Below are 24,742 nucleotides of genomic sequence, written 5' to 3'. Positions count from 1 at the left end.
AGCTAGTGGAGGTGACAGTATTCCAGCTGAGCTATTCAAAATCTTAAAAGACAGTGCAGTAAAAGTGCTACACTCAGTTTGCCAGCAAATTTGGAAAACTCAACAGTGGCCACAGGATTGGAAAAGATCAGTTTACATTCCAATTCCAAAGAAAGGCAGTGCCAAAGAATGTTCAAACTATCGCACCATTGCACTCATTTCTCATGCTAGTAAAGTCATGCTTAAAATCCTACAAGCTAGACTTCAGCAGTATGTGGATCGAGAACTACCAGAAGTACAGGCAGGATTTCGAAGAGGCAGAGGAACTAGAGATCAAATTGCCAACATACGCTGGATCATGGAGAAAGCTAGGGAGTTCCAGAAAAACATCTACTTCTGCTTCATTGACTATGCTAAAGCCTTTGATTGTGTGGATCATAACAAACTGTGGCAAGTTCTTAAAGAGATGGGAGTACCAGACCATCTTATTTGTCTCTTGAGGAACCTATATGCGGGTCAAGAAGCAACAGTGAGAACTGGACACGGAACCACTGATTGGTTCAAAATTGGGAAAGGAGTCCGGCAAGGCTGTATACTGTCGCCCTGCCTATTTAACTTATATGCAGAGCACATCATGAGAAAGGCAGGGCTAGATGAATCAAAAGTTGGAATTAAGATTGCCGGAAGAAATATCAACAACCTAAGATACGCAGATGATACCACTCTAATGGCAGAAAGTGAAGAAGAACTAAAGAGCCTCTTGTTGCAGGTGAAGAAGGAGAGTGCAAAACTTGGGTTGAAACTTAACATTAAGAAAACCAAGATCATGGCATCTGGCCCTCTCAATTCCTGGCAAATAGATGGGGAAGAAATGGAAGTAGTGACAGATTTTATTTTCCTGGGCTCCAAGATCACTGCAGATGGGGACTGTAGCCAAGAAATTAAAAGACGCTTGCTCCTGGGGAGGAAAGCCATGGCAAATCTAGACAGCACACTAAAAAGCAGAGACATCACCCTGTCAACAAAAGTGCGTATAGTCAAGGCTATGGTCTTCCCAGTTGCAATGTATGGCAGTGAAAGTTGGACCATAAGAAAGGCTGAGCGCCAAAAAATTGAGGCCTTTGAACTATGGTGCTGGAAAAGACTCCTGCGAGTCCCTTGGACTGCCAGGCGATCAAACCGGTCCGTCCTAGAGGAGATCAATCCTGACTGCTCTTTAGAAGGCCAGATCCTGAAGCTAAAACTCAAATACTTTGGCCACCTAATGAGAAGGAAGGACTCACTGGAGAAGAGCCTAATGCTGGGAAAGATCGAGGGCAATAGAAGAAGGGGACGACAGAGAATGAGGTGGCTGGATGGAGTCACTGAAGCAGTAGGCGTGAGCTTAAATGGACTCCAGAAGATGGTAGAGGACAGGAAGGCCTGGAGGAATGTTGTCCATAGGGTCGCGATGGGTCGGACACGACTTCGCAGCTAACAACAACAACAACAAAATGTAAGCTGGGATGCATGAAAAGGAAGAAGATACCAAGGCAGCTCAAATCACATTCAAAAGAGAATTCTTCAACAATTCCTCATCAAACTGGAGTGGGGATGTAGAAACTTTAAAGCTAGCTCTGATAATTTAGATTTGCAAGTGCAACAAAATTGGATGTGATAATCAAATATTGTTTATGTCTTTAATATTCATTACCTTAGTAGATTAGAGACATGGATTGAAAATAATGGATTTAAAATTAGCATCAAATAACTGCATTTGGTAAACAAAAATCACATGTGCTGGTATAATGTGGGTGGGTGGGTACTTAGCTTGATAACAGTGTGGAAGATATTGGAAAGGTGATTGCTTACAACAATTCCTCAACAATGTAATAAGACTGAAGAAGATATAAATCCAATTTTAATTTGCATCAATAGAAATATATTTTATACCTTATAAATTTTCCCAGCTTTAATTTGCATTAATATTAAAATTAAATGTTTGAATTTTCTCATTTTCATATTTCTAGGTGACCCCCACTTCCCTTTAGTACAGTTCTCTCCAATGCCTAATAATCTAGATACACATCCTACCTTAAAGATGAAATGTTAAAATAAATATATAAAAGTATTCACAAATGCAAGGAAACCATTAAATAACTGATAGATAAAATAAGTATGTTAGTTTAGATCAGTGTTTTTCAACCTTTTTTGGGCAAAGGCACACTTGTTTCATGAAAAAAATCACGAGGCACTCCACCATTAGAAAATGTTAAAAAATTTAACTCTGTGCCTATATTGACTATATATAAAGTAATTCTCTTGAGAAGGAATCAAATAAACACAAAGAAAGTATTTTATAATTACTTTTCAATTTTTCCCACGGCACACCAGGCAACATCTCGCGGCACACTAGTGTGCCGCGGAACAGTGGTTGAAAAACACTGGTTTAGATAAGAGACAATATGTATTAAAGGAAAAAGAGAGGAAATATTGCCTACAACAAATTGGAGATTTGTATTAAAATGTACCTGTATGAAATGGAACTATTGTAACCCAGACACCACGTTGCTTTTCAAAGATATAATTGTAATATTGGAAAATCAATATATATATATATATATGTCAAATGTTAACTATTTAGATTAGCTTGCTAGGCCCCAAACATGGGGCAAATCTTTATTTCCTGTTTTCAGCCTATCTTTGCCCCATGTTTGGGGTCTAGCAAGGTAATCTAAATAGTTAACATTTTACACATATCTCCCCTTGCAGAAAAAGCTAACAAAGCGAGAGAGATCCTGTGGCTCAAGAGGTAAAAACACTGCCTCATGTGCAATCAGCCCAGGTTCGAATCTCAGAAGGGTATGGCTGACTGATGAAAACTAATAAGTTAGAAATACATTTCAGTCTCCCTTGGAGGCGGCCGGAAACGGCTACCGGTGGTCGCGCGGCTCGATCAGCTGGGAGGCGGCCAGAAACAGCCGCCGGCGGTCGCACGGCCCGAGCAGCTGAGCGGCGGCCAGGAACAGCCGCCGGCGGTCGCACAGGCCTCACGGGACTTCACGGAGCTGACGGCGGCCTGGCAGCCGTGTTGGAGGCACACGTGGGCATGGGCGGCTGCCTTGCGACCCCGGAAGCGGTAGCTGCATGCAAGCCGGCAGCGACGCGAGGCGCTGTACAGTTGTGCCCGGACTTTGGAGGCTGCCAGGGGGCCATGGGTGTGGCGCAGGGTGTTGCGGTGGGGGGGGGAGCACGCCCGGGACCTTAGGGGGAAGCTGGGCTTACACTTTTCTTCACGCTGGGGATCTCGGTGCCAGTGGGAGGAGCTGGGAGTGGGTCGACGGAGTAGGGGGGTGGAGTATTTACACAGGCCAGGCGGATGCTGGTCTGCACGGGGGAAGGGGTGGGGCCCATGGGTGGGGCTGCTGCCTAGTTACAGGCACGGGATAAAAGGCGCGTTGGGGCGAGTAGCTCCCAACGCTGCCTTTGTATTTGCATGGATCTCTTCATAGTAAAGGTTTTCTTGCAGTCAACCGTGCCACGTCGTCGTTCTTCAGGCTTGCGCTCTCTGGCGTGGACGTTAGTTTGACATACATATACATATACATATGGTTTTAGAAATCACCAGGAGCTTCTTAAGATCAGTAAGAACTAATTCAATTGCCGGAAATCTTGTAATCTCATCCCTTTTTTCTTTAAAAAAAATCTTGCTTCCTAGATTCTCAGGAAATTGTGCTTGGAAAAGGAATAACTTTTGGTTTTAGGCAGAGAATTAATACAAACTATAGGACAGGGAATAATGGGTTTAAGTTGCAAGAAAGCAGGTTGTGATTGCATTTTAGAAAAATATTCCATTAGTGAAAGTAGTTTAATAATGAGACCATTTTCTAAATGGTCCAGGTTTTGTTTTTTGTTGTTTATTCACTTCTCTCATTCCCACCATGCATTCATTCTCGTCAATTAACAGAATAACAGAATAGGTTTTTCTCCTAAATCTTATGCAGCCTGAATACTGCACAATTTTCTGCAGCAAATCTCACTGCAAATTCTTCATAATTTACATTCGCTGGAGTGTAACATGAGCCAACTCCAACAATAAACTATTTCCAAACATATCTTCTATAACAATCTAGATACCATTAGTTCAGACTTTCTGACATGAGGCCCTTTTCACCTATAATTCAACCTAAACTTTCACCACCTCATAAACTGCATTTTATCAGATCAGACCATCTTACATCCCTTCCTCTCGGTTTTGGTTTCACAAAGGTACAGCATCCTTTTCTTCATTTAAGTTCATTTTATTTCAATATGCTCCTCCTACATTCCAAGACATCATCTGTCATGTTGTAACCATGTATAATGGGCCCATCATGGCTTTTGGCAACTGAGATTTTCATATGATGAAGACAAAGAAAAGATAGACCATTTCTTTTTAGTAGTGAGGGTCAGTTTTGGCATCGTATGGCCAGCATACCACAAGGGCAACAGCCCAATTTTACCACAAACATGTTCACACTGTTCTATACAACCTGGAATTTCTAACCTAAAGACATTTTGCAAGCTATCATACTGCTCCCTGCATCCCACTACTAGGAAATATATGTGCCCAGGATGTAGCTTAGAATACAGGGTATTACAACCATGTAGAAAGAGAGAATCCCATATGGGATGGTTTCATCTGGAAATTTAGTTGCTTGCAATACAACTCATAGTTTTACGTCAAAATTGAATTTCAGAAAATAAACTTTAATATTTTGCTGTCTTTTTTGCTTTCAGGATCCAAAAGTACGTGAACACCTGGATGCAGTAAATGCAGGAGGGCGAGGCATAGAAAATCGAATGCTTACAATTGTGTATGGCCCTGACCTGGTCAATATATCTTACTTGAATTTAGTAGCTGCTCAGGAAGAAATAGCAAAGGTATGGAAATTCAGATTTTTCCCCCTTAATACTGAAAAGATGTATTAATATTTGTTTTTAAATTGAATGTGACCCCAGCTAGAAATTATATGGATTAGTTTGGGGTCTGTTGGTAGCATCTAGTCATATTTTCAAAAAAAATGTGTCAAGAACTACATAACATGGATCTTAGCAGTTTTCTTTCTAAACATCTGTGGTGTAAACCATTGTGTTCCAAAACTTGTTCTTAGTAGTTTTATTTAGTTAAAACTACTGGCATCTTATACACAGAAAAATATGGTAGGTATGCTGTCAATATACAGATAGTTCTCAACTTACCTGAGCCGTGGTGGCAGGGTTAGAAAGCAGTACTGCAGGCTACGTCTGCTGACTGCTATCTGCCTGCAGTTTGGCAGTTCGATTCTCATCGAACTCAGCCTTCCATCCTTCCGAGGTCGGTAAAATGAGGATCCAGATTGTTGGGGGGGGGCAATATGCTGACTCTGTAAACTGCTTAGAAAGGGCTGGTAAAGCACTGTGAAGCAGTATATAAATCTAAGTGCTATTGCTACGCCTGGTTGCTTAGCGACCATTCAAATCTATGACCTATCTGGAGAAAAGGAGATCTCAAAGTTCTGACAGTCTTTCCCCATCTTGCTCACAGTCACACGATTTCACTTCAGCTGCTCGGCAACACAGTCACCTTTATGTCCATTTGTAGCATCCGATAGTCATGTGACCACCATTTATGATGGGTTTGCCAAAATATGTGTCATTCTTGGTTTCCCGGGCCTGACAACCATAGTGAAAAATGGATTCGCTACAAACAATCACTTTCTACAATGGCCTTTTCCTGACAATCCTCTCCAGGCTGCGGTCATACCTGCTGCTTGTGCACCTTTTTCTTCCACACTTTTGCCTTCCACATAACTCTCTATTAATGTGCTTTGGTACAGCACTTCCAACATCCAACTTCTTTTGCAATTACCTTTTGAGGCTTTTCCTCCTTATGGAGGGTGTCAATGATGATTTTCTGCACAACTGTCAGGTCAGCAGTCTTCCCCATGATTGTGATTCCTACTGAACCAGACTGAGAGACCATTTAAAGGCTCAGGAACCCTTTGCAGGTGTTATGGCTTAATTAGCTGATTAGAGTAGGACACTTTGAGCCTAGAATATTGCACCTTTTCACAATATTCTAATTTTCTGAGATTGTGGATTTGGGGTTTTCATGAGCTGTACGCCATAATCATCACAATTATGACAAATCACGGCTTGAACTATCTTGCTTTGCATGTATTGAGTCTATCTCATATATTAGTTTCCCCCTTTAAGTTGCATTACTGAAATAAATGAACTTTTGCACAATATTCTAATTTTTTGAGTTTCACCTGTATATGCCACCCATCTCACGATTCAAGGTGGTGACTGAGCAGCTCAATGTTAAGCAATATTATGGTACATTGTCATTCAGGCATGTACTGTAGTCCATTTCTTTTTTATATACTATTAAATAACAGTCCTAAATTAAGCAACTGTTTGCTTCATCAGCTTGTAAAAATTATCATAGTTATGACATTCTATTTCTTAGAATATTTGAAATATTCAGGCATGATCTTTTTATTCAGTTTAAAATGGTCAAGATCTAGGACTCTATATTGCTCATGTGTCAAAAAGTAGATTATTATGCATCGACATAACACATTGATACTCTTGTGCATAGACAAGGAAAATGCATTCTTTCTTTGAGGACAGGAGAGAAAATGCATCTATTCTCTTTCTCTTTATTTATGTGGCCATAATTAGTAATAAAATTGAACTTTGCACTAAGTTGAACTCTTTAATTAGGCTAACTTCTTAGTATTATGTAAGGTAAATATCTTAGTACTGTGTAATTAAAAGAAAATCTCAGAGCATGTTCAAAAGGGATTAGACTCATATCATGATACTTTAGAATAGAACAGACCTTGGAGGTCTTCTAGTCCAGCCCCCTGCTCAAGCAGGAGAACCTATACCATCTCAGACAAGTGACTTTCCAATCTCTTCTTAAAAACCTCCAGTGATGGAGTGCCCACCATTTCTGAAGGCAAGCAGTTCCACTGGTTAATTGTTCTGTCAGGAACTTTCTCCTTAATTCCAGGTTATTTCTCTCTTTGATCAGTTTCCAAGCATTGTTTCTTGTCCTGCCCTCTGGTGCTTTGGAGAATAATTTGACCCCTTCTTCTTTGTTGCAGCCCTCAAGTACTGGAATGCTGCTATCATGTCACCCCTATTTCTTCTTTTCTTTAGACTAGCCAAACCCAGTCCTGCAGCAGTTCTTCATATGTTTTAGTCTCCAGGCCTTTGATCATTTTAGTTGCTCTTCTCTGAACTTTTTCCAAAGTTTCAACATCTGTTTTGTAGTATGGTGACCAAAATTGGTTGCAGTATTCCAGGTATAGTCTTACTACTGTAGGATTTTATAAAGCAGTACTAATACTTCGCGTGATCTTGATTCTGTGCCTCTGTTTATACAGCCCAGAATTATATTAGCTATTTTGTCTGCTGCTGCTGCTGCACACTGCTGGCTCATATTCAAGTGATCATCCACCAGGACTCCAAGGTCCCTCTCATAGCTATTGTTTTTGAGCCAGGTCTTGCCTAATCTATACTTAAGGAATTTGTTGTGCAGAGGTCTCCTTGTGCTACCAAAGAGTTGCACAGACAAGGAAGGGCACTGAGAGCAGTAAAAGTCACACACAGAAATACACTGAGTTCTAAAAGCAAAAAGTATTTTACTTTGAGGTGGTGTAAGAACAAAAATGCACAGTCAAAAATAAACAGTCCAAGTCATACACAATAGCAACAGTCCAAGGAGTAATCCAAACTACAAAGTCTTCTTACCGGTCCAGAGGTCAATACACAGTTCAGGTTTACAACAGTAGTAAACCAACAGCAGAGCAAAAACAGTAACAGTAGAAAGCAGTGAATTCAGAGAGAGAGAGAAGCTACTTTCCTAGCTTCCTCTTATGGCCATGAGAACACTTACACACCCATTGGCCAATTAACAACTTAAAGACATAGCATTATGGTTAATATATTTTCAACCCAACATTGTAGGCTAACACCATATGCCTAACATTCTCCCCTTTGGGTAGAATAATATATAACTCTTACAATCTTATGCACATTCTTTCACAATTAGCATTGTGTTTCACAGCACTTTGTACCTTCGTAAAATGGTCTGCAATATTTACATCAGATGAACAATACTGTACTCTAGCTGTATTAATTTATCTTTGATACATTGTCTGACATTCAAATAACGAAGATCAGTATGTTTAGATCTTGTTCTTACTGCAGCACTATTAGCCATCTTTATCGCAGCTTGATTGTCCTCATACACAATAAATGGATCATTTACATTTAAACCCATATCTAACAATAATTGTTTGTACACTAGCAGTTCTGTACATAACACTGATAGACATGAAAATTCAGCCTCCATTGTAGATAAGCTTATGTGTTTTTGTCTAATAGACTTCCATCCAATCAAAGAATCACCCAACATTACAGCCAACCCTGAGGTAGATTTACGACTGTTTGAATCAGAGGCAAAACTCGCATCTGCATATGCAGTAAGGATTAACTCACGATTTGGCTCTAAATATAACGAGTAGTGAATAGTTTGCTTCAAATACCTTAATACTCGTTTAGCTGATTGCCAGTGTCTAACAGTTGGATTATTGTTGTACCTAGCTAATTGATTTACACAGTAAGAAATATCAGGTCTAGTCCAATTACTCAGATACATAAGACTTCCTATCAAAGATTGGTACATAGTCTTATCAAATACAGGACTCTCAACATTAGTGTCCTTAAAATCCATAGCCATCGGAGTTTTTGCTGGTTTACACATTTCCATGTTGTATCTCTTTAATAACTGAGATATTTTACTGGCTTGTGACACCTTAAAACCCCTATTTGTTTTCACAATATCTAACCCTAAATAGTGGCTAATTTCTCCAAGATTTCTAATTGTGAATTTATTTTGCAATCTTGAAATGATAGTTTGTGCTTCTAACTCAGTTTTTGTTATTATTGCAATATCATCTGTGAATAATAAAATAAAAGATAATGCTCCGTTGTGTTCTCTTCTAAACAAACAAGGATCAGCATTACTGGCTACAAAACCTATTGCACTTAACACATTAACTATACATTTATTCCACTCATAGCCTGATTGTTTCAATCCATAGAGGCTTTTCTTTAACTCCCAACAATCATGGTCTCTATCACTGGTCAATCCTGGTGGTATTCTTAAATAAATAGTATGTTGCAATGGAGCATGTAGATATGCAGTTTCAACATCTACATGGTTAACCATATATTGGTTTTTAGCTGCCCATACTAAAGCTGCTCTTAAAGTAGTCGCCCTTAGACTGGGTGCAAACACTTCGTCATAATCCTCAGTAGTTTGGGCAAAACCTTGTGCAACCAAACGTGCCTTATGGGTTATAGTTCCGTCTACACCTTTCTTTAACTTATATATCCATTTACAACCTATAGCTTGCTCACCAGGTGGCAGTTTTGTTTTCTGATAAACCTTAAGATTCTGCAAAGACTTCAACTCCCTGTTCATTGCAGCTTTCCATGATGCCTGTTCCTTTTCAGGATACATCCTGATCTCATCATAGTTAGAAGGTACTACACTAACTTGACATACTATACTTGCTTCATAGCGATCAGGTGGATGTCTGATACGCATTGAACGCCAAGGAATTACAGGGCTTTGAATTTCAGACTCCTTTCCTTCCTCTGATTCCTCTATTATCTCCCCTATCTCCTCTTCATCTTTTATATTTACAGGAGATGAATTATCATTACTAGTTACGTTATCAGAGGAGTCCTCAAACACTAGAGGATCAGTATTAACAGTTTCTTGCTCTAACCTATCCCAACCAACGTGCTCAAGGAATTTTGCACTAGCACTGTTATATACATTAGTTGTGCCTCGTTCCCAGAAACGATAGGATCTATGGTTAGCTTCGTAACCTACGAAGTATAATTGCCTAGCCCTATGTTGGCCTTTACTCCTGAGTTGTGCAGGAATGTGGACCCAAGCTGGGGTGCCAAATGTGTGCAGGTAATCAAGGTTTGGTTTTTTACCATGCCATATAGTATATGGTATTTTACCAGTAGAAGTATTAACAACTATATTCAGAACATGGTTTGCACATTTTGCTGCCTCCCCCCACAGTCTATCTGTTAAGCCAGAATCTTGTAACATGGTTCTCATCATGGCTTGTAACGTTTGCCCACGTCTCTCAACAAATGCATTATGTTGTGGCCTATAAGGGGCTGAACGTTTATGCTCAATGCCAGCTGATTGTAGCATATCAACAAAATGCTTATTTGTAAATTCAGTGCCATTATCAGTAATTATGCACTGAACCTTTCTCTTTGTTTTTCTCTCCACGAACTTCAGCCAGTTTGCAAATTGTTGGAAAGTATCTGCCTTTGACTTAAGCAGATAACAAAAACCATATCTAGAGTAGTGGTCCAATATACTTAAAATATAACATGACCCTCCTAAACTTGGTTTCATGGGTCCAATTAAATCAGCAAACACAACTTCCAAAGGTACAGTTGTTTTGAAGCCGTTTATCCTGTTTGCAGGAGTTGCCTTGCTCTTTTCCTGATTACAGGCATTGCAATTCAAATACTTACTACATGGCTTCAGTTTAACTCCCTCTACTAATTCCACTGTTTTACGTAGTGAGTTAAAGTTTACATGCCCTAACCGCCTATGCAATAAATGTATACATTCATCATGTGGCTTCTTGTTCTCACATATCGAGTTAGCTTTAACTGTACTAACCTGGTTACTTGTGAGAACGAATAAACCATTTTTCAAATTTGCAGTTACACAGGTTCCATTCCTCTCAATAGTGCATTGCTCCCCTCTGAATGTTACCACAAACCCAACTTTAACCAATTCCCTTACAGATAACAGGTTGAATCTTAGCTTAGGTATATATAACATAGGTAACTGTTCATCAATGCATGGACAATAGGAATTACCTTCACCAGAGGCCTTCATCCTCCAACCGTTTGCTAGTGAAACATATTGGTTGCTGTTTTTCATATTAACAAACCTCTCTTTCACTTTAGTAATGCATTGTGAAGCCCCACTATCAACAACCCACAATTCATTATTTCTGGATGTTGATTCACCAGAAATAGCCAAACCAATGCCCTTCTTAGCCTTCCCACTGCTATTTACATTCTGTTTTCTACCCTTTCTACAGAATTTGGCTATATGCCCTCTAGCCCCACAAGAATAACATTTCTTGACGTTGTAAGCAGTGGTGAATGGCTGCTCCTCTCGTGGTTGTGTCTCTCTCAGCTGGTCTCTGTCACGCCTTCTTCTGGACTCTTCCAGCAGTCTCCCAGTAATGTTAGTCAATGTCAGTTCCTCTCTGGTCAGGACTTCCAAAGAAGAAACATACTCATCATAACTCTCATCCAAAGATGACAGAATAATGTAGACCTGATGCAACTCTGAAAAAATCAGCTCCTTTTCATGAAGCTCTTGAAAAGTTGCCTTCATGTAATTTAAATGGGTCAGCATATCTCCATTCTTCTGCAGACGAGCCCTAAACAGCTTACGTGTAAGGTGTATATGTGCACCCACACTGTCACGAACATAAAGCCTTCGCAAAACATCCCAACACCTAGCAGCAGACTCCTCACCACGAATATGGACAAGCTGCTGGTCATTCAGTGTTAGTCCAATAATGCAAAGAGCTTTCTCGTTGCTTCGTTTAAAGTTGTCTAACTTCTTTGCATCCTCTTCGTCATCTGGATCCCAAGCAGTAGTATCTGGTGGGTTATTTACAACAGCCCATAGTCCTTCCTTGCGCAAAAGCAAGCAGCATTTTGTGGACCAGGAAACATAGTTTGTCCCATCCAACCGGGTTATCCAGGAGATGCCTGACAACAGTTCCTGTGCCATTTTACACCAAATACAAACTCAGCTAGGAAAACTGTGTGTACTTACTCTCAGTACAGGCCTGGGCCCATAACCAGTGTTATGGAATTTGTTGTGCAGAGGTCTCCTTGTGCTACCAAAGAGTTGCACAGACAAGGAAGGGCACTGAGAGCAGTAAAAGTCACACACAGAAATACACTGAGTTCTAAAAGCAAAAAGTATTTTACTTTGAGGTGGTGTAAGAACAAAAATGCACAGTCAAAAATAAACAGTCCAAGTCATACACAATAGCAACAGTCCAAGGAGTAATCCAAACTACAAAGTCTTCTTACCGGTCCAGAGGTCAATACACAGTTCAGGTTTACAACAGTAGTAAACCAACAGCAGAGCAAAAACAGTAACAGTAGAAAGCAGTGAATTCAGAGAGAGAGAGAAGCTACTTTCCTAGCTTCCTCTTATGGCCATGAGAACACTTACACACCCATTGGCCAATTAACAACTTAAAGACATAGCATTATGGTTAATATATTTTCAACCCAACATTGTAGGCTAACACCATATGCCTAACAATATCTTTGATTTTTCCTGCCTAAATGTAAACTTTGCTTTTCTCCACATTAAAATTCATTTTGTTGGATAGGGCTCATTGTTCAAGTTTGTCAAGATCTTTTTGGATCCTGACCTGGTCTTCTGGGGTGTTGGCTATTCCTGCCAGTTTAGTGTCATCTGCAAATTTGATGAGTTCCCCTTCTATTCCCTCATCTAAGTCATTAATTAAGATATTGAAGAGTACTGGGCCTAAGACAGAGCCTTGTGGTGTTGCACTGCTTCTCTCCATGTGGATGTCTATGGAGATTCTCAGTCATCCAGGTCATAGTTATCGCAACGACATTTTTTTCACAAGGCAACTGGACTTTCTTGTTTTTTCTTTGAAGATGTTTCGCTTCCCATCCAAGAAGCTTCTTCAGCTCTGATTGGATGGTGGGGAATGGAAAGATTTATACTCCTTGCAGACAGCTGTTCATTTGCATTCTTTTAGAGAGTCGTTAATCCTACCTGGAGACTTATCTGTGTCCTCAGAGTCACCTGAGTGGTGGAAATGTGTGTGGAGCCTTCTTGGAACTGTTGAAAGGACTGTATTGTAGACTGGAGGTAGGTGATGTTGTATGCCTCTCCCTCTGTTGAGAGAGGGCTGTTCAGTTTTGACATAGATGGCCTCTTTGAAAGTGGGGTGGAAGCTCTAGTTCCAGTTGTGGTGATACATCAAGGATTACCTGCACGGGGCTTCTATTAAAATTTTCATGTATTTCCCACCACTGCAACTTGGATTAACTGTTTTCAGCAATCGTGGTTAAATTCAGAAGGCCATGAAAAGGAAATATGGAAGCCACCTTTGGCCCTGAGTCCATATATTGCACTTTCTGGCATATTCAATCCATATGTTGCAGATAAGATGTTTAGTACAGCCTATTGGCAGTATAAAAGGAATGTGGTGGCTCAGTGGGTTAGGACGCTGAGCTTGTCGATCAGAAGGTCGGCAGTTTGGCGGGTCGAATCCCGAGTGCCGTGTGACAGAGTGAGTGCCCGTTACTTGTCCCAGCTTCTGCCAACCTAGCAGTTCGAAAGCACGTAAAAATGCAAGTAGAAAAATAGAGACCACTCCGGTGGGAAGGTAACAGCGCTCCGTGCGCCTTTGGTGTCTAGTCATGCTGGCCACATGACCACGGAGTTGTCCTTGGATGAGCGCTGGCTCTTCGGCTTTGAAACGGAGATGAGCACCGGCCCCTAGAGTTGGAAACGACTAGCACGCACCTTTACCTTTTTTATTGGCAGTATATGGAATCTTTCTCTCTCTCTCTCTCTCTACCCCCCTCCCCATTCCTAACTACACACAGTACTCAAGGCTCAGAAGAATTCTTGAAATTAGCTTTTCTGTGACCTGTTTTCACCATTTCTGTAATTTGGGTTTATAAGTTTATTTGTGTCACAAGCAAAGAATCAGGTTGCAGTTCAGTATATTTATCACTCATGCCTATACACAAGGGTCTAATCATCTAAGGTTCAAATCTGAATTGGTGCCAGATATGGGTCAACAGAATTCAAGAGGGATTGGACAGACTGTTCGTGAGAACATAACGACTCTACGCTGATGAGTCGTTTAACTCTGCCTCCCAGCTCTGCCTGCTTTTCTCCTATAGTTTGCCACCTTTATTACTGTGATTTTTGTGGTGGCTCGGAACAAGATATAAAGTAGTCATTAGAGCATACTAGCTTTCTCTTAGCTATAAGGGTAATCACATGCCACTTGCCCCATTTTGCACAAGCTGGTGCACTAATGGTTTCTTCTGATTTGGCTCTTAAAAGTAAAGTCACATTGGCTAATTAACTAGGATTATCAATTGCTAGACAAGACATCCCAGATTATTTGAGACCGCTGAAGAGCATGGGGGTTGGGGTATGAATCATTTGATTTTTACCAGTATCTTATTTATTTATTTATTATTGGGATTTATATGCCGCCCTATCTCCCGAAGGACTCAGGGCGGCTAACAACAATAACATACAATAATACAGAAGTTAAAAGAAAAATTAAATTAATGGCCCTGTAGAATAAATTAAAATTAAAATTAAAATAAGTTAAAAATTAAAGTTAAAAATTAAAAACATAATTAAAATCCCTGTCAGTCCAGGTCAGCCTGGTGGAAAAGGAGTGTTTTGAGGCCGCAGCGAAAGGACTGGAGATCTGGGGCCATCCGAAGCTCGGGGGAGCTGGTTCCATAGGGCTGGCGCTCCCACAGAGAAGGCCCTCCCCCTGGGGGTCGCCAGCCGACATTGTCTAGCCGACGGTACCCTGAGCAGGCCTTCTCTGTGTGAGCACACTGGGCGATGGGAAGTCGTTCCCGGCAGCAGATGGTCCTGCAAGTATCTCAGGCCTAATTTATTGCTAAATTAAAATTAGCTTTGTGGTGCCTGGACACATTCTCTATATCTCACAGAAAAGAAACACTTTTTTTACCAAGTAATTTCTCTCCCTCACTTTCCCTTGGAAATGTTTTACAAGTGCAAGGCCTAATAAATGAAATTTGGTTCTTTAGGGCACCACAGCTGATAAATAGATGCCCTTCAGTTGGCCTTCTTGTTCAGCTGTCTCATCCAATAGGCTTTTAAAAAAGCTTATTGTTCTTGTTGGCAGGTTTTTCTCTTTTCTTTTATTATACTCTGTAGTAAATAATGAGGTTTGGGTAGGCAGAAGAGTTTGGAAATCACTTTGATGAAGTGATTAAAGCCATTTTTATATGTTGCTTCTGGAAGTTTGTCTTTTGATAATTACCGTAACTATGGAGAATAATTAGTTCCTGAGATTTCCACTTGCTGTTTGATTGAGACAGTTCTGTTCTTTTTCTAAAGCTGAAGTAAAATTAGTGGAAACTTTAACGATGAATGGCACCAAACTATATTTTTTTACAACCAAACTTGATGCACTTTCCTGCTTTTGGGAAAAAAATGAACTTAATGTTACAGTTAAATCAGTTTGAAGATTCCACTTTTGTTATTTCCGAGAATGTGTGACTTGATTTTCTTTTAGTTCAGCTTAGCTGTATTTACTGCTTTAGACCAGCTGTTGAAAGACTACACAATTCAATGAATGAATAATAAAAAAACAGTATGTTCAATAGTTAAAAGCATTTCAGAGATCATGAGGACAAAACTTAGCTACCTTTCCATATATATTTCTGTAACAGCCAAACATGGGGGATTTCCCCCCTCACACTGGATTAGCTGGAATAGACAGCTTATTTGTAAGGAAGCTGCTCAGCCTGAGTGCTGTGTAAGATAGGCAGCACAATAAGATCTACACACTTGAGAGAGGCATTTTTTCTCTTGAGCTGGAAGGTTGATGTGTCTTCTGCTAATATGGATGCTAAAGTATTCAACATTTCCAGGAGGAAAGTTTTCCAGTGCAGACTTCATGGGATATTGATTAAATATATACTGTAGCTGGAATAAAATTGTCTTCCACCCAGACCACCCCTACAATTTTTATTTAGTAATTAAAGAACACCAGTCAATAGCTTCTTCCAAGTTTGAAGAAAGAATGGATCTGGTCACTGTTGCAATGTGTCAATTTCCTTTTGATATTACAGGAGAACATGAAGTATTGTGTGAATTATGATAAAACTCATAGAAGACTGATCAAATTAACAACTTAAATGAAAATTCAATAAGCCTAGATTTGGTTAGAACAAGAATAGACTCTGTAATTGTTTCTATTTTGGACTTTCCCCCCCACTAATCTATTTAATGATTCCCTTGGATCAAAAATTTATTTATGAAGAAACAACTCTTTCAAAATACTGTAATGAGTATTCTTTGATCTTTGATATATTGATGTTAATTTCAGCATACATATATTTGTGTGAAATGTTTGTGTATATTTTATACCAATATTTCATACACACTCTTTATGACGTAAACAAAAAATTGGGGGTGGGGGTGGTAATCTTCCAGAAGGTTATATGATCAGCCAAGGAGAAGTATGGCAGGATAGCTCCAACTGTAGTCTAGATATTAGGATTTGGAAGAGGTCAAGGGTTCTGTGATTGTTTGTTTGTATCCCACATTTATTATTAGGATTTGGAGGAGGTCAAGGGTTCTGTGATTATTTATTTATTTATTTGTTTGTTTGTATCCCGCATTTATTATTAGGATTTGGAAGGAGGTCAAGGGTTCTGTGATTATTTATTTATTTGTTTGTATCCCGCATTTGTTATTTTCACAAATAACCAAGGTGGGGAACATATCCAATATACCTTCTTCCACACAACAACAACCCTGTGAGGTGGGTTTGGGCTGAGAGTGTGTGACTGGCCCAAGGTCACTCAGCTGGCTTTCATAGCTAAGGCAGGATTTGAACTCACAGTCTCCTGCTTTCTAGCCTGGTGCCTTAACCGCTTGAGCCAATATGCCATGCTAGAGATTACTTTTGTACCTTGGTGTATGTGAAGAATTGCAAGTGTTTGTACCAACTTTGAAAACATATGCTCCACAATATATTTTGCAGAATATTGAGTATTACATTAACATTAGTTAGTACTTTAAATTTGGATTTTTAAAGGGTAGCCCTGATTTGAAACTAATGATATTTGTTATGTAAATTCAGCAAAACATGCTATAAAGTTTCCCATAACATTCTGATATAAAAAAACAGCTAAATGTGGGCTGACATGTGCTTCTATTAGGTGGATACAATGCTAGTTAAACAAGCATTATATCCACCTAATAGAAACACAAGTCAGCCCATATTTAGCTGTTTTTTTAATATATATATATATATGTATATATTAGAAACTTACAGGAAACTTTGAAAATGTTTTGCTGAATTTAAGGAACACTGTTGTGTTCACCATATTTCTTAGTCAATTGAACTGATCCCTGTCAGAAAAAGAAGCTGATTTAGAATGACCTAACATCTATGTTAGAAGGCTTTTGTCCTTCTAAGCAATGCATTCATTTCTAAATGCTTAATAATATGTTCCACAATACCAAAGTCAAGTTGGATAGTCTTTAGATACCTGAGTCATCTCTGCCCACCACCACCAGCACCATTTTTGAAGATTTTTGAAGATAGGAACATTTGTCCTTATCCAGTTCTGTGTTCAGTTTGGTCTAGTCCAGCGGTTACAGTATCGAGAGTTAGAAACTAGGAAGCTATGAGTTCCTAATATGATGCTCTCCAGTGTGTTCAGCTACAGTTTTCATAGCAAAAACATTGTAGTCCGATACTTAATTATATTTGTGTAATGGCATAGCCAACAACCTAATAGCATTCCATCTGAAAGGAAACTTAATTTTGCTTCTTATGTCTTGTCCTTTAGGTATGTGATGAAAATGTTTTTGGTCTTCCGAGTTCATAAAGTCTTGAAATCTCTCATTGATTTTACAGGTGTTTAATTGTGGCAAAGATTATTTCTTGCTTCGTATTTGGATTGTTCTCTCTCTCTCTCTCTCTCTCTCTCTCTCTCTCTCTGTGTGTGTGTGTGTGTGTGTGTGTGTGTGTGTGTGTGTGTTTTCTGAGGTTTTCGCAGGTATTTGTATGTAGATCTTTGGTCATTCGGGTTTTTTCTGTGCTGGGTGGTGGTGTGAGAGTGCGTACAGGTAGCGGTTTGTGTGTGTTTTCTTATGGTAGATAGTGTGTCCTAGGGAGACACCACCCAGCACAGATCAACTCCGTAGCCAAGACACTCATCTCCAGAACAAAACACCTAGCTGACGAACAACACCTAAAAACCAAACTACACACTCTCACTAACGTACTAACAGCCAACGGATTCCAAAGAAACATGATTACCAACTTAATCCCAAGAGAGACACCCACAAGAATCCAAAACAGAGAACAAGAAAATGGCAAAGCCCTCCTCCCATACTTAAAAGGGATCACAGACAGAATCAGCAAGATCCTCCACAAACACAACATCAAAAAAGCATTCTGCACAGACAGAAAAATATCCACCATCCTAAGAAACCCCAAAGACATAATTGGGTTAGAAAACCAAGGAGTATATGAAATCCCATGCACCACCTGCCCCACCACATACATCGGACAGACCAACAGAAGAATAAGTGCACGCATTGAAGAGCACAGGAACTCAGTCAGAAAGGGAGAACAAACTTCATCCCTGTTCCAACACTTTAAAGCCACTGGACACGAAATTGATTTTAAAAAAGCCAGAACTATCGCAAAAATTGAACACTTTAACAACAGAATAATCAGAGAAGCCATCAAGATAGAAAAACGCCCCCACAGCATGAATAAACGAGATGATACCTCTCGCCTACCAGCCATTTGGAAACCCGCCTTAATTGACAGACAAGTCCCAACCATCAAGAATGATACCAGACCCAAACTCATAACATCACATGACATCACCACCACACAACCATTCAAAAAGCAAATCCGAACCCACAACGATAACGACACACAACCACAAAACAGAAACCTAACTACAGCTGCAACATTAGCCACTTTAAACCTCTCCAAACCACACAATAAGCAAACTGACACCCACTATAAAAACATGGCACCACCACAAACACGGAGCCTAACAAAAGCAGCACAACTCACCAGTTCAGGTCTAAGGCTGGCAGCTGAGACCAGCCCATCCACTCAAAACACATCCCCACCCAATCGGAACACAGCCCCCATTCAAAACACACTCCCACCCAGTCAGAACACAGCTAAGCCCCCGCCCAATCAGAGCACACCTCCACCCCATCAGAACACAGCCAAGCCTCCACCCACAGAACACACCCCCTCTGCCAGTTAAAAAAGAAAAAACAGCCACTATCACACACTTCTCCCAGAAGAACAAAGCTGAAGTCACCAGCCTGAGGATGACAGATGAGATTTCATCGAAATGTTGCCCTGATACCTCAAATTTGGGTGTCACTGTTCTGTTCCTAATCTGTTTAGGAATTTAGTAATCACCTTCCAACTTCTAACTTTGTCATGAGTTTTCAAGACTTATCAAACAAAATGCAGCATACAAGCTCTTTCTTGCATTTTTATTTAGCATGACTAATTTCTCTCAACAGTGGCCTTTGATAATTAAGCAAGTGTAAGTTATATAAATTGAGCTACGGTTCTCTATCCCTCTTTTTATCTGCTATGAAAGGAAGTTGGTTTACAGTAAATTACTTTATGATGATATAGTTCAGAGATTAACTGTCTGTCTACTGGCAACAATACAGTTTCTGCTGAAATGACAGTGTGGCATATCTAAACCTGAAGTTGTTACTAAATTCCCCAAAGAGCTAATCGAGGTCTTCACTTAAATTTAGCTGGAAACCTCACAAGACTAGCAACACTTAGGTCTCTGTTCTGGTACCTTCAGTTCCTCTTTTCCCTTTAGCTATCTGCTTCAAGATATCATCCCTGCAATGTAGTGGGTCTGACGCAAGGAAGAGACGCCAGCCGGAGTACGTGTTCAGCTCTTTATTGGGGGGTAGCGTACTGGGGAATGAGGGTTCCCTGGCCTCCTTAAATACCTAGCCAGGTAAGCGGACAGCCAATGGGGTTGGCCCTAGGTTTCCCGCCGAAAACTGGGTTTCCCGCCAGGTGGCTGTTGCTATGCAGGTGCCTGCATACATAACACCCCTCCCCCCTTAGAGAAGAACCACATAACAACTATGAACAAATTTGCAACTAGCTACATAACTATATACACTGTGTGTCAATGCAAGGCAACTGTGGGGTGATCACTTGCACACATAGTCCGCCAGGTAGGCAGGTGTCCTGTGGGACCGGGTGGACCGTCTGGGCGTGGCTTGGCCCTGGGCTTGGACAGCTGGAATCCTTACACGAGGGTTGAGCAGGGCTGGGTTCAGGAGGCCCTCCTCCTCTGGTTCCTGTTCTGTGTTGTTTCCGGTTGGGCTGACCTCTCCTGTGGTGTGGCTATCCTGTTGGGCGTGTGTGGTGCACTCAGGGACCCTTCCTCTGAGCTGGTCGATGTGTCGCCTTATGTGTCTGTCCCCCTCCACCCCACGATGTAAGAGAGGGGCCCAGTTTTCTCAACCACTGTCCCCGGAATCCAAGGATGTCCTGCCCCATAGTTCCTCGCCCAGACCAGGTTCCCCACGTTGAGAACTCTGTGCGCGGATGAAGATGATGATGATGATAATGATGGTGATAGTGGCCTGTCTGTCTCAGCTGCTACTCGGTCTGTGTGTAAACGGTCCAGCTTGGTGATGAGACGCCGTCCCCATCGCAGTTCTGCTGGGCTTTTCCCGGTAGCAACGCACAGTGTAGTGTGTTGGGCAAGTAGAAATTTCGCCAGTCTGTGATGCCAGTCCCCGCTGATGATGCGCCAGAGTGCGTCCTTGGTCGTCCTTACCATCCGTTCAGCTTGCCCGTTGGTCTATGGATGAAAGGGCGCGGAGGTGGCGTGTCTAATCCAGTTCGCCTTCAAGAACGCCTGGAAATCAGTAGCGGTAAACTGAGGCCCATTATCAGACACTATTACGTTGGGGAGGCTGTGTGTGGCAAAGAGAGCTCTGAGCACCTAGATTGTCCTAGCTGAGGTCATATTGGGGACAGGGACTACCTCCAGCCACTTGGAGTGGCTGTCCACTACTACTAAGAACAGTTGGCCCTAAAATGGCCCTGCGTAGTCAATGTGGATGCGGGACCAGGGTGTGTGTGTGGCCTCCCACCTGTGTACTGGTGCGCGTGGCATTTCTGGCCTGGATCTCTGGCACGTGTAACAGGCCTTGACCCGTTCCTCAATGTCCTTGTCCAACCCTGGCCACCAGAGGTAGCTTCTGGCCAGTGCCTTCATCCGAACCACCCCCGGGTGTCCCTCGTGTAAGGATTCCAATACCTTGCCCCAGACTGCGGTGGGAATGATGACCCTGCTACCCCAGAGGAGGCAACCCCTGTGTGTGGAGAGCTCATGACGCCGGGTGAAATAGGCCTGGAACTCAGGCCCCAGGGACTTGTCCTGCCACCCTGTGCAAACCCATGAGTGTACCCTGCTCATGATGTTGTCAGTGGCTGTGTTGCTGGCAGTGTCCTTGGCATGAACTGGGCATTCTGGTAATTCCTGCAAATCTAGGATCTGCGTTGCTGGTGCCGAGTCTGATTCAGTTGTGTCGAGGGGAAGCCTACTTAAACCGTCTGCATGGCCCATCTCCTTTCCTGGCTTGTGCACCAGCTTGCAATTGTAAGCTGCAAGGAAGATGGACCACCGGAGCATTCTGGGGGACAGAATTTGGGGCATCTGCCTGTCTGTTGTGAACAGGCCCAGGAGTGGTTTGTGGTCCGTGTAAACAGTGAACAGATAATCGTGGAACTTATTAATTCTGGCCACGATTGCCAGGGCTTCCCTGTCAATTTGGGCGTAGTTCCTTTCTGCTCCAGACAGCGTCCCTGAATAGTAGGCAATGGGGATTTGAGCCCCATTAGGCTCTAGGTGACTGAGAACAGCGCCCACGCCATAAGGGGATGCATCGCACGCAATGCATATGGGCTTTGTCTCTATGAAGTGTGTTACTGTGGACTTGTCAGACAGTAGTGCCTTTAATGCTCTAAAGCTTTGCTTGTGGACAGAAGTCCAGGCCCATGCTGCCTTTTTATCCAGTAACCTGTGAAGTGGCTCTGCAATGGCTGCCTTGTGTGGGAGGAATGTATGATAGAAATTAAGCAGACCCAGGAATGCCTGTAGCTCTGCCTTGTTCTTGGGGGTGGGTGCTAGTTTGATGGCCCTCACCTTGGACTCTGTGGGGTGGATTCCCCTGGCATCTACCCTGAATCCCAAGAATTCTGTGGAGGAAACACCTATGCTGCATTTCTCCCTCTTAAGTTTGAGGCCAGCTGTGCGCAGCCTGGACAGCACCTCCCTGAGCCTACCTGCCAGTTCTTCTGCTGATGCTCCTGCAATCAGGATGTCATCAAAATAGGGGCAGCTAGAGAGTGATAGATTTTAGAGTTTACGGTTGTTAGCATGTGGTTGTTTATGATTCTTTTTTTTGTTTTTTATACCTCGTACTTAGCTCTGGGAAGTCGGGGGGGGAGGGGGGGAGGGGTAAGGAGGGAGGGATAGGGGAGGGGTAGGGGGGTTTGTTAAAGATAAAATGTATGATAAAACTTTTTAATAAAAAAAAAATAGGGGCAGACTCCTGGGATGCCCCTGAGTGTCTTCTCCATAACTTCCTGGAAAATGCCAGGAGCAACGCTGACCCCAAACTGCAGCCTGTTCACCCGGAACGCTCCCCTGTGTGTTACTATAGTCTGAATGTCAGCTGTTGCCCTAGTAACTGTGAGTTGCTGGTACGCCTGTGCAAGATCGAGCCTTGCAAAGATGGCACCGCCTTGGAGGGAAGCGAGAATGTGGCTGACCGTGGGGACCGCGGGTTTAGGGCGCAGTTCACCAAGCACTTGTAGTCGGTGCAGATCCTTATTTCCCCATTGGATTTGAGGGGGGTGACGATTGGGGTTTCCCACTCCCCCCCATCTACGGGCTCTAAGATTCCCTGGGCCACCAGCTTATCCAGTTTGCACTCGATTTTGTGTTTGAGCGCGAAGGGGACTCGCCGCGGCCGGACCCTAACGGGGGGAACATTCGAGTTAAGCTTGAACGAGATGGGGGGGCCCTGTGTACCTGCCCAGCGTTCTGTCGAAGACGTCTGCGAACTCCTTGCAGACGGCCTCGACGGAGTCTCCCTGGATTCGGTGGATCCCGGAGATGGTGATTCCCAGGGCCTCAAACCAGTCTAGACCGACCAGGCTGGCTCTCCGGCCCTCTACCACTACAACCTCCAGGTGCTCTTCATGACCCTTAAACCCCACCGAAACGGTAGCCTCCCCCTTTACCTTGACCGGTGAAGTCTGAAAATCGGTCAGGGTTAAATTTGTAGGCCGTAATTTAATCCGGTGCTTGCTCCGGCTATTAATATAGTTAAGGGTCTCGTCCGAAATGATTGAGACCGCTGATCCGGAGTCAAGCTCCATGCTGCAAGGAACGCCTTGCAAGCGGATTGTTAACCTAATTTTGGGTTTGAGCAGCCGGCAGCTACCTGTGTGGTTAATGGCCAGCCGGCTCTCAACATAGCCAATTCGCATTTTGGTTGGGGCCCCAGTACCTTCGAACGGCGATTCCTCCGGTTGCAGCTCGTGGATCTCCCGGGGGCGGCGGCTACGACAGACCGCGGCTATGTGGCCTGTTTTCTTGCAGGCCCGACACGTGGCCGCCCGGAACTTACAGAGGCTGCGCACGTGGTTTCCACCACACCCTGCGCACTTCTGAGGGTTGGTGGCGTTGCTAGGAGGCCTGGGCTTGTCTGGGCGTCTGCCTCGCTGGTCGGGGGTTGACTTCCGCTGGAGGAGGTCGATGCTCTGCTCGTCCTCGGCTGCGGCGACCTGCCGGTGGATGCTGGCCACCTGGCTGCCGGTCCGGGTCTCCTGGACTGCTTGGACGGCCCCACAGGCTGCTTCGTGGGCCAGGATGGCGTCTTTGGCTTCCTAGAGCGAAACCTCCTCTCTTTCGAACAGGCGCTCTTGCAGCCGCCTGTCTCGTAGGCCTCAAACCAGCCGGTCCCGTAGCCGCTCCTCCAAGTTCGAAAACTTGCAGGCGACGGCGGCTTCTCGTAGGGCGGTGAGGAATTCGGCACCGGACTCGTCGGGGCGCTGGTCCCTTTTTTCGAACTGCGACCTGGCGGCCACTTTGGAGCGCCAGGGCCGGAAGTTGGCATTGAGCTTGGCAACGAGGTCCCGGTACGCGACGGTATTGATGGCTTCTGGGGCAAACAGGTTCGTGGCGATCTCTAGGAGTGCAGGTCCCCCGATGCAGAGCAGGGCTGCCGCCTTTGCACCGTCCTCCGAGATCTGGTTGAACCGCATGTACAGTTCGGCGTGAGCCAGGTACCGGGCCCATGTCTTGGGGTGGCGAGTGTCGAATTCGCGGAGTTGTCCGGCCCTTGCCATTGCGGTGTTGTTCGGGTCTTGAGTTGACCGGCGTGGTCCGGTTGGCTGGCGGTCGCATTGGGAGAAAGGGAAGATTCCTCCTTCCTTCAGCGTGCGGTGCGCTCCCCAAGTGTGCGGTGCGCTCCCCAGCTCCTTGTCGGCAGCAAATCCCATCCTCGTCGTCACTGCAATGTACTGGGTCCGATGCAAGGAAGAGACGCCAGCCAGAGTACGTGTTCAGCTCTTTATTGGAGGGGTAGCGTACTGGGGAATGAGGGTTACCTGGCCTCCTTAAATACCTAGCCAGGTAAGCGGACAGCCAATGGGGTTGGCCCTAGGTTTCCCGCCGAAAACTGGGTTTCCCGCCAAAACCGTTCAGGCCAACGCCTCCAGGTGGCTGTTGCTATGCAGGTGCCTGCATACATAACAATCCCCCTTGCATAGCAAATCCC

General features: G+C 43.2%; 1 protein-coding gene across 3 annotated transcripts in view; it reads left to right on the top strand.

Annotated features, from left to right (window-relative positions):
- Positions 1 to 24,742, top strand: part of PLCB1 (phospholipase C beta 1) — a 497,164-nt gene that overhangs the window by 278,217 nt on the left and 194,205 nt on the right. For all 3 annotated transcript variants that reach the window (XM_081321970.1, XM_081321971.1, XM_081321972.1), the window contains exon 4: positions 4,738 to 4,881. In XM_081321970.1, the coding sequence (XP_081178096.1) occupies positions 4,738 to 4,881 (144 nt within the window). The remainder of the gene's footprint in view (positions 1 to 4,737; positions 4,882 to 24,742) is intronic.

The sequence above is a fragment of the Vipera berus genome, assembly GCF_964194415.1.
Source record: "Vipera berus genome assembly, chromosome: 1".
Lineage (NCBI taxonomy): Eukaryota > Metazoa > Chordata > Lepidosauria > Squamata > Viperidae > Vipera > Vipera berus.
Note: the sequence above shows the minus strand (reverse complement) of the source record. Positions and strands in the feature narration are given on the sequence as shown.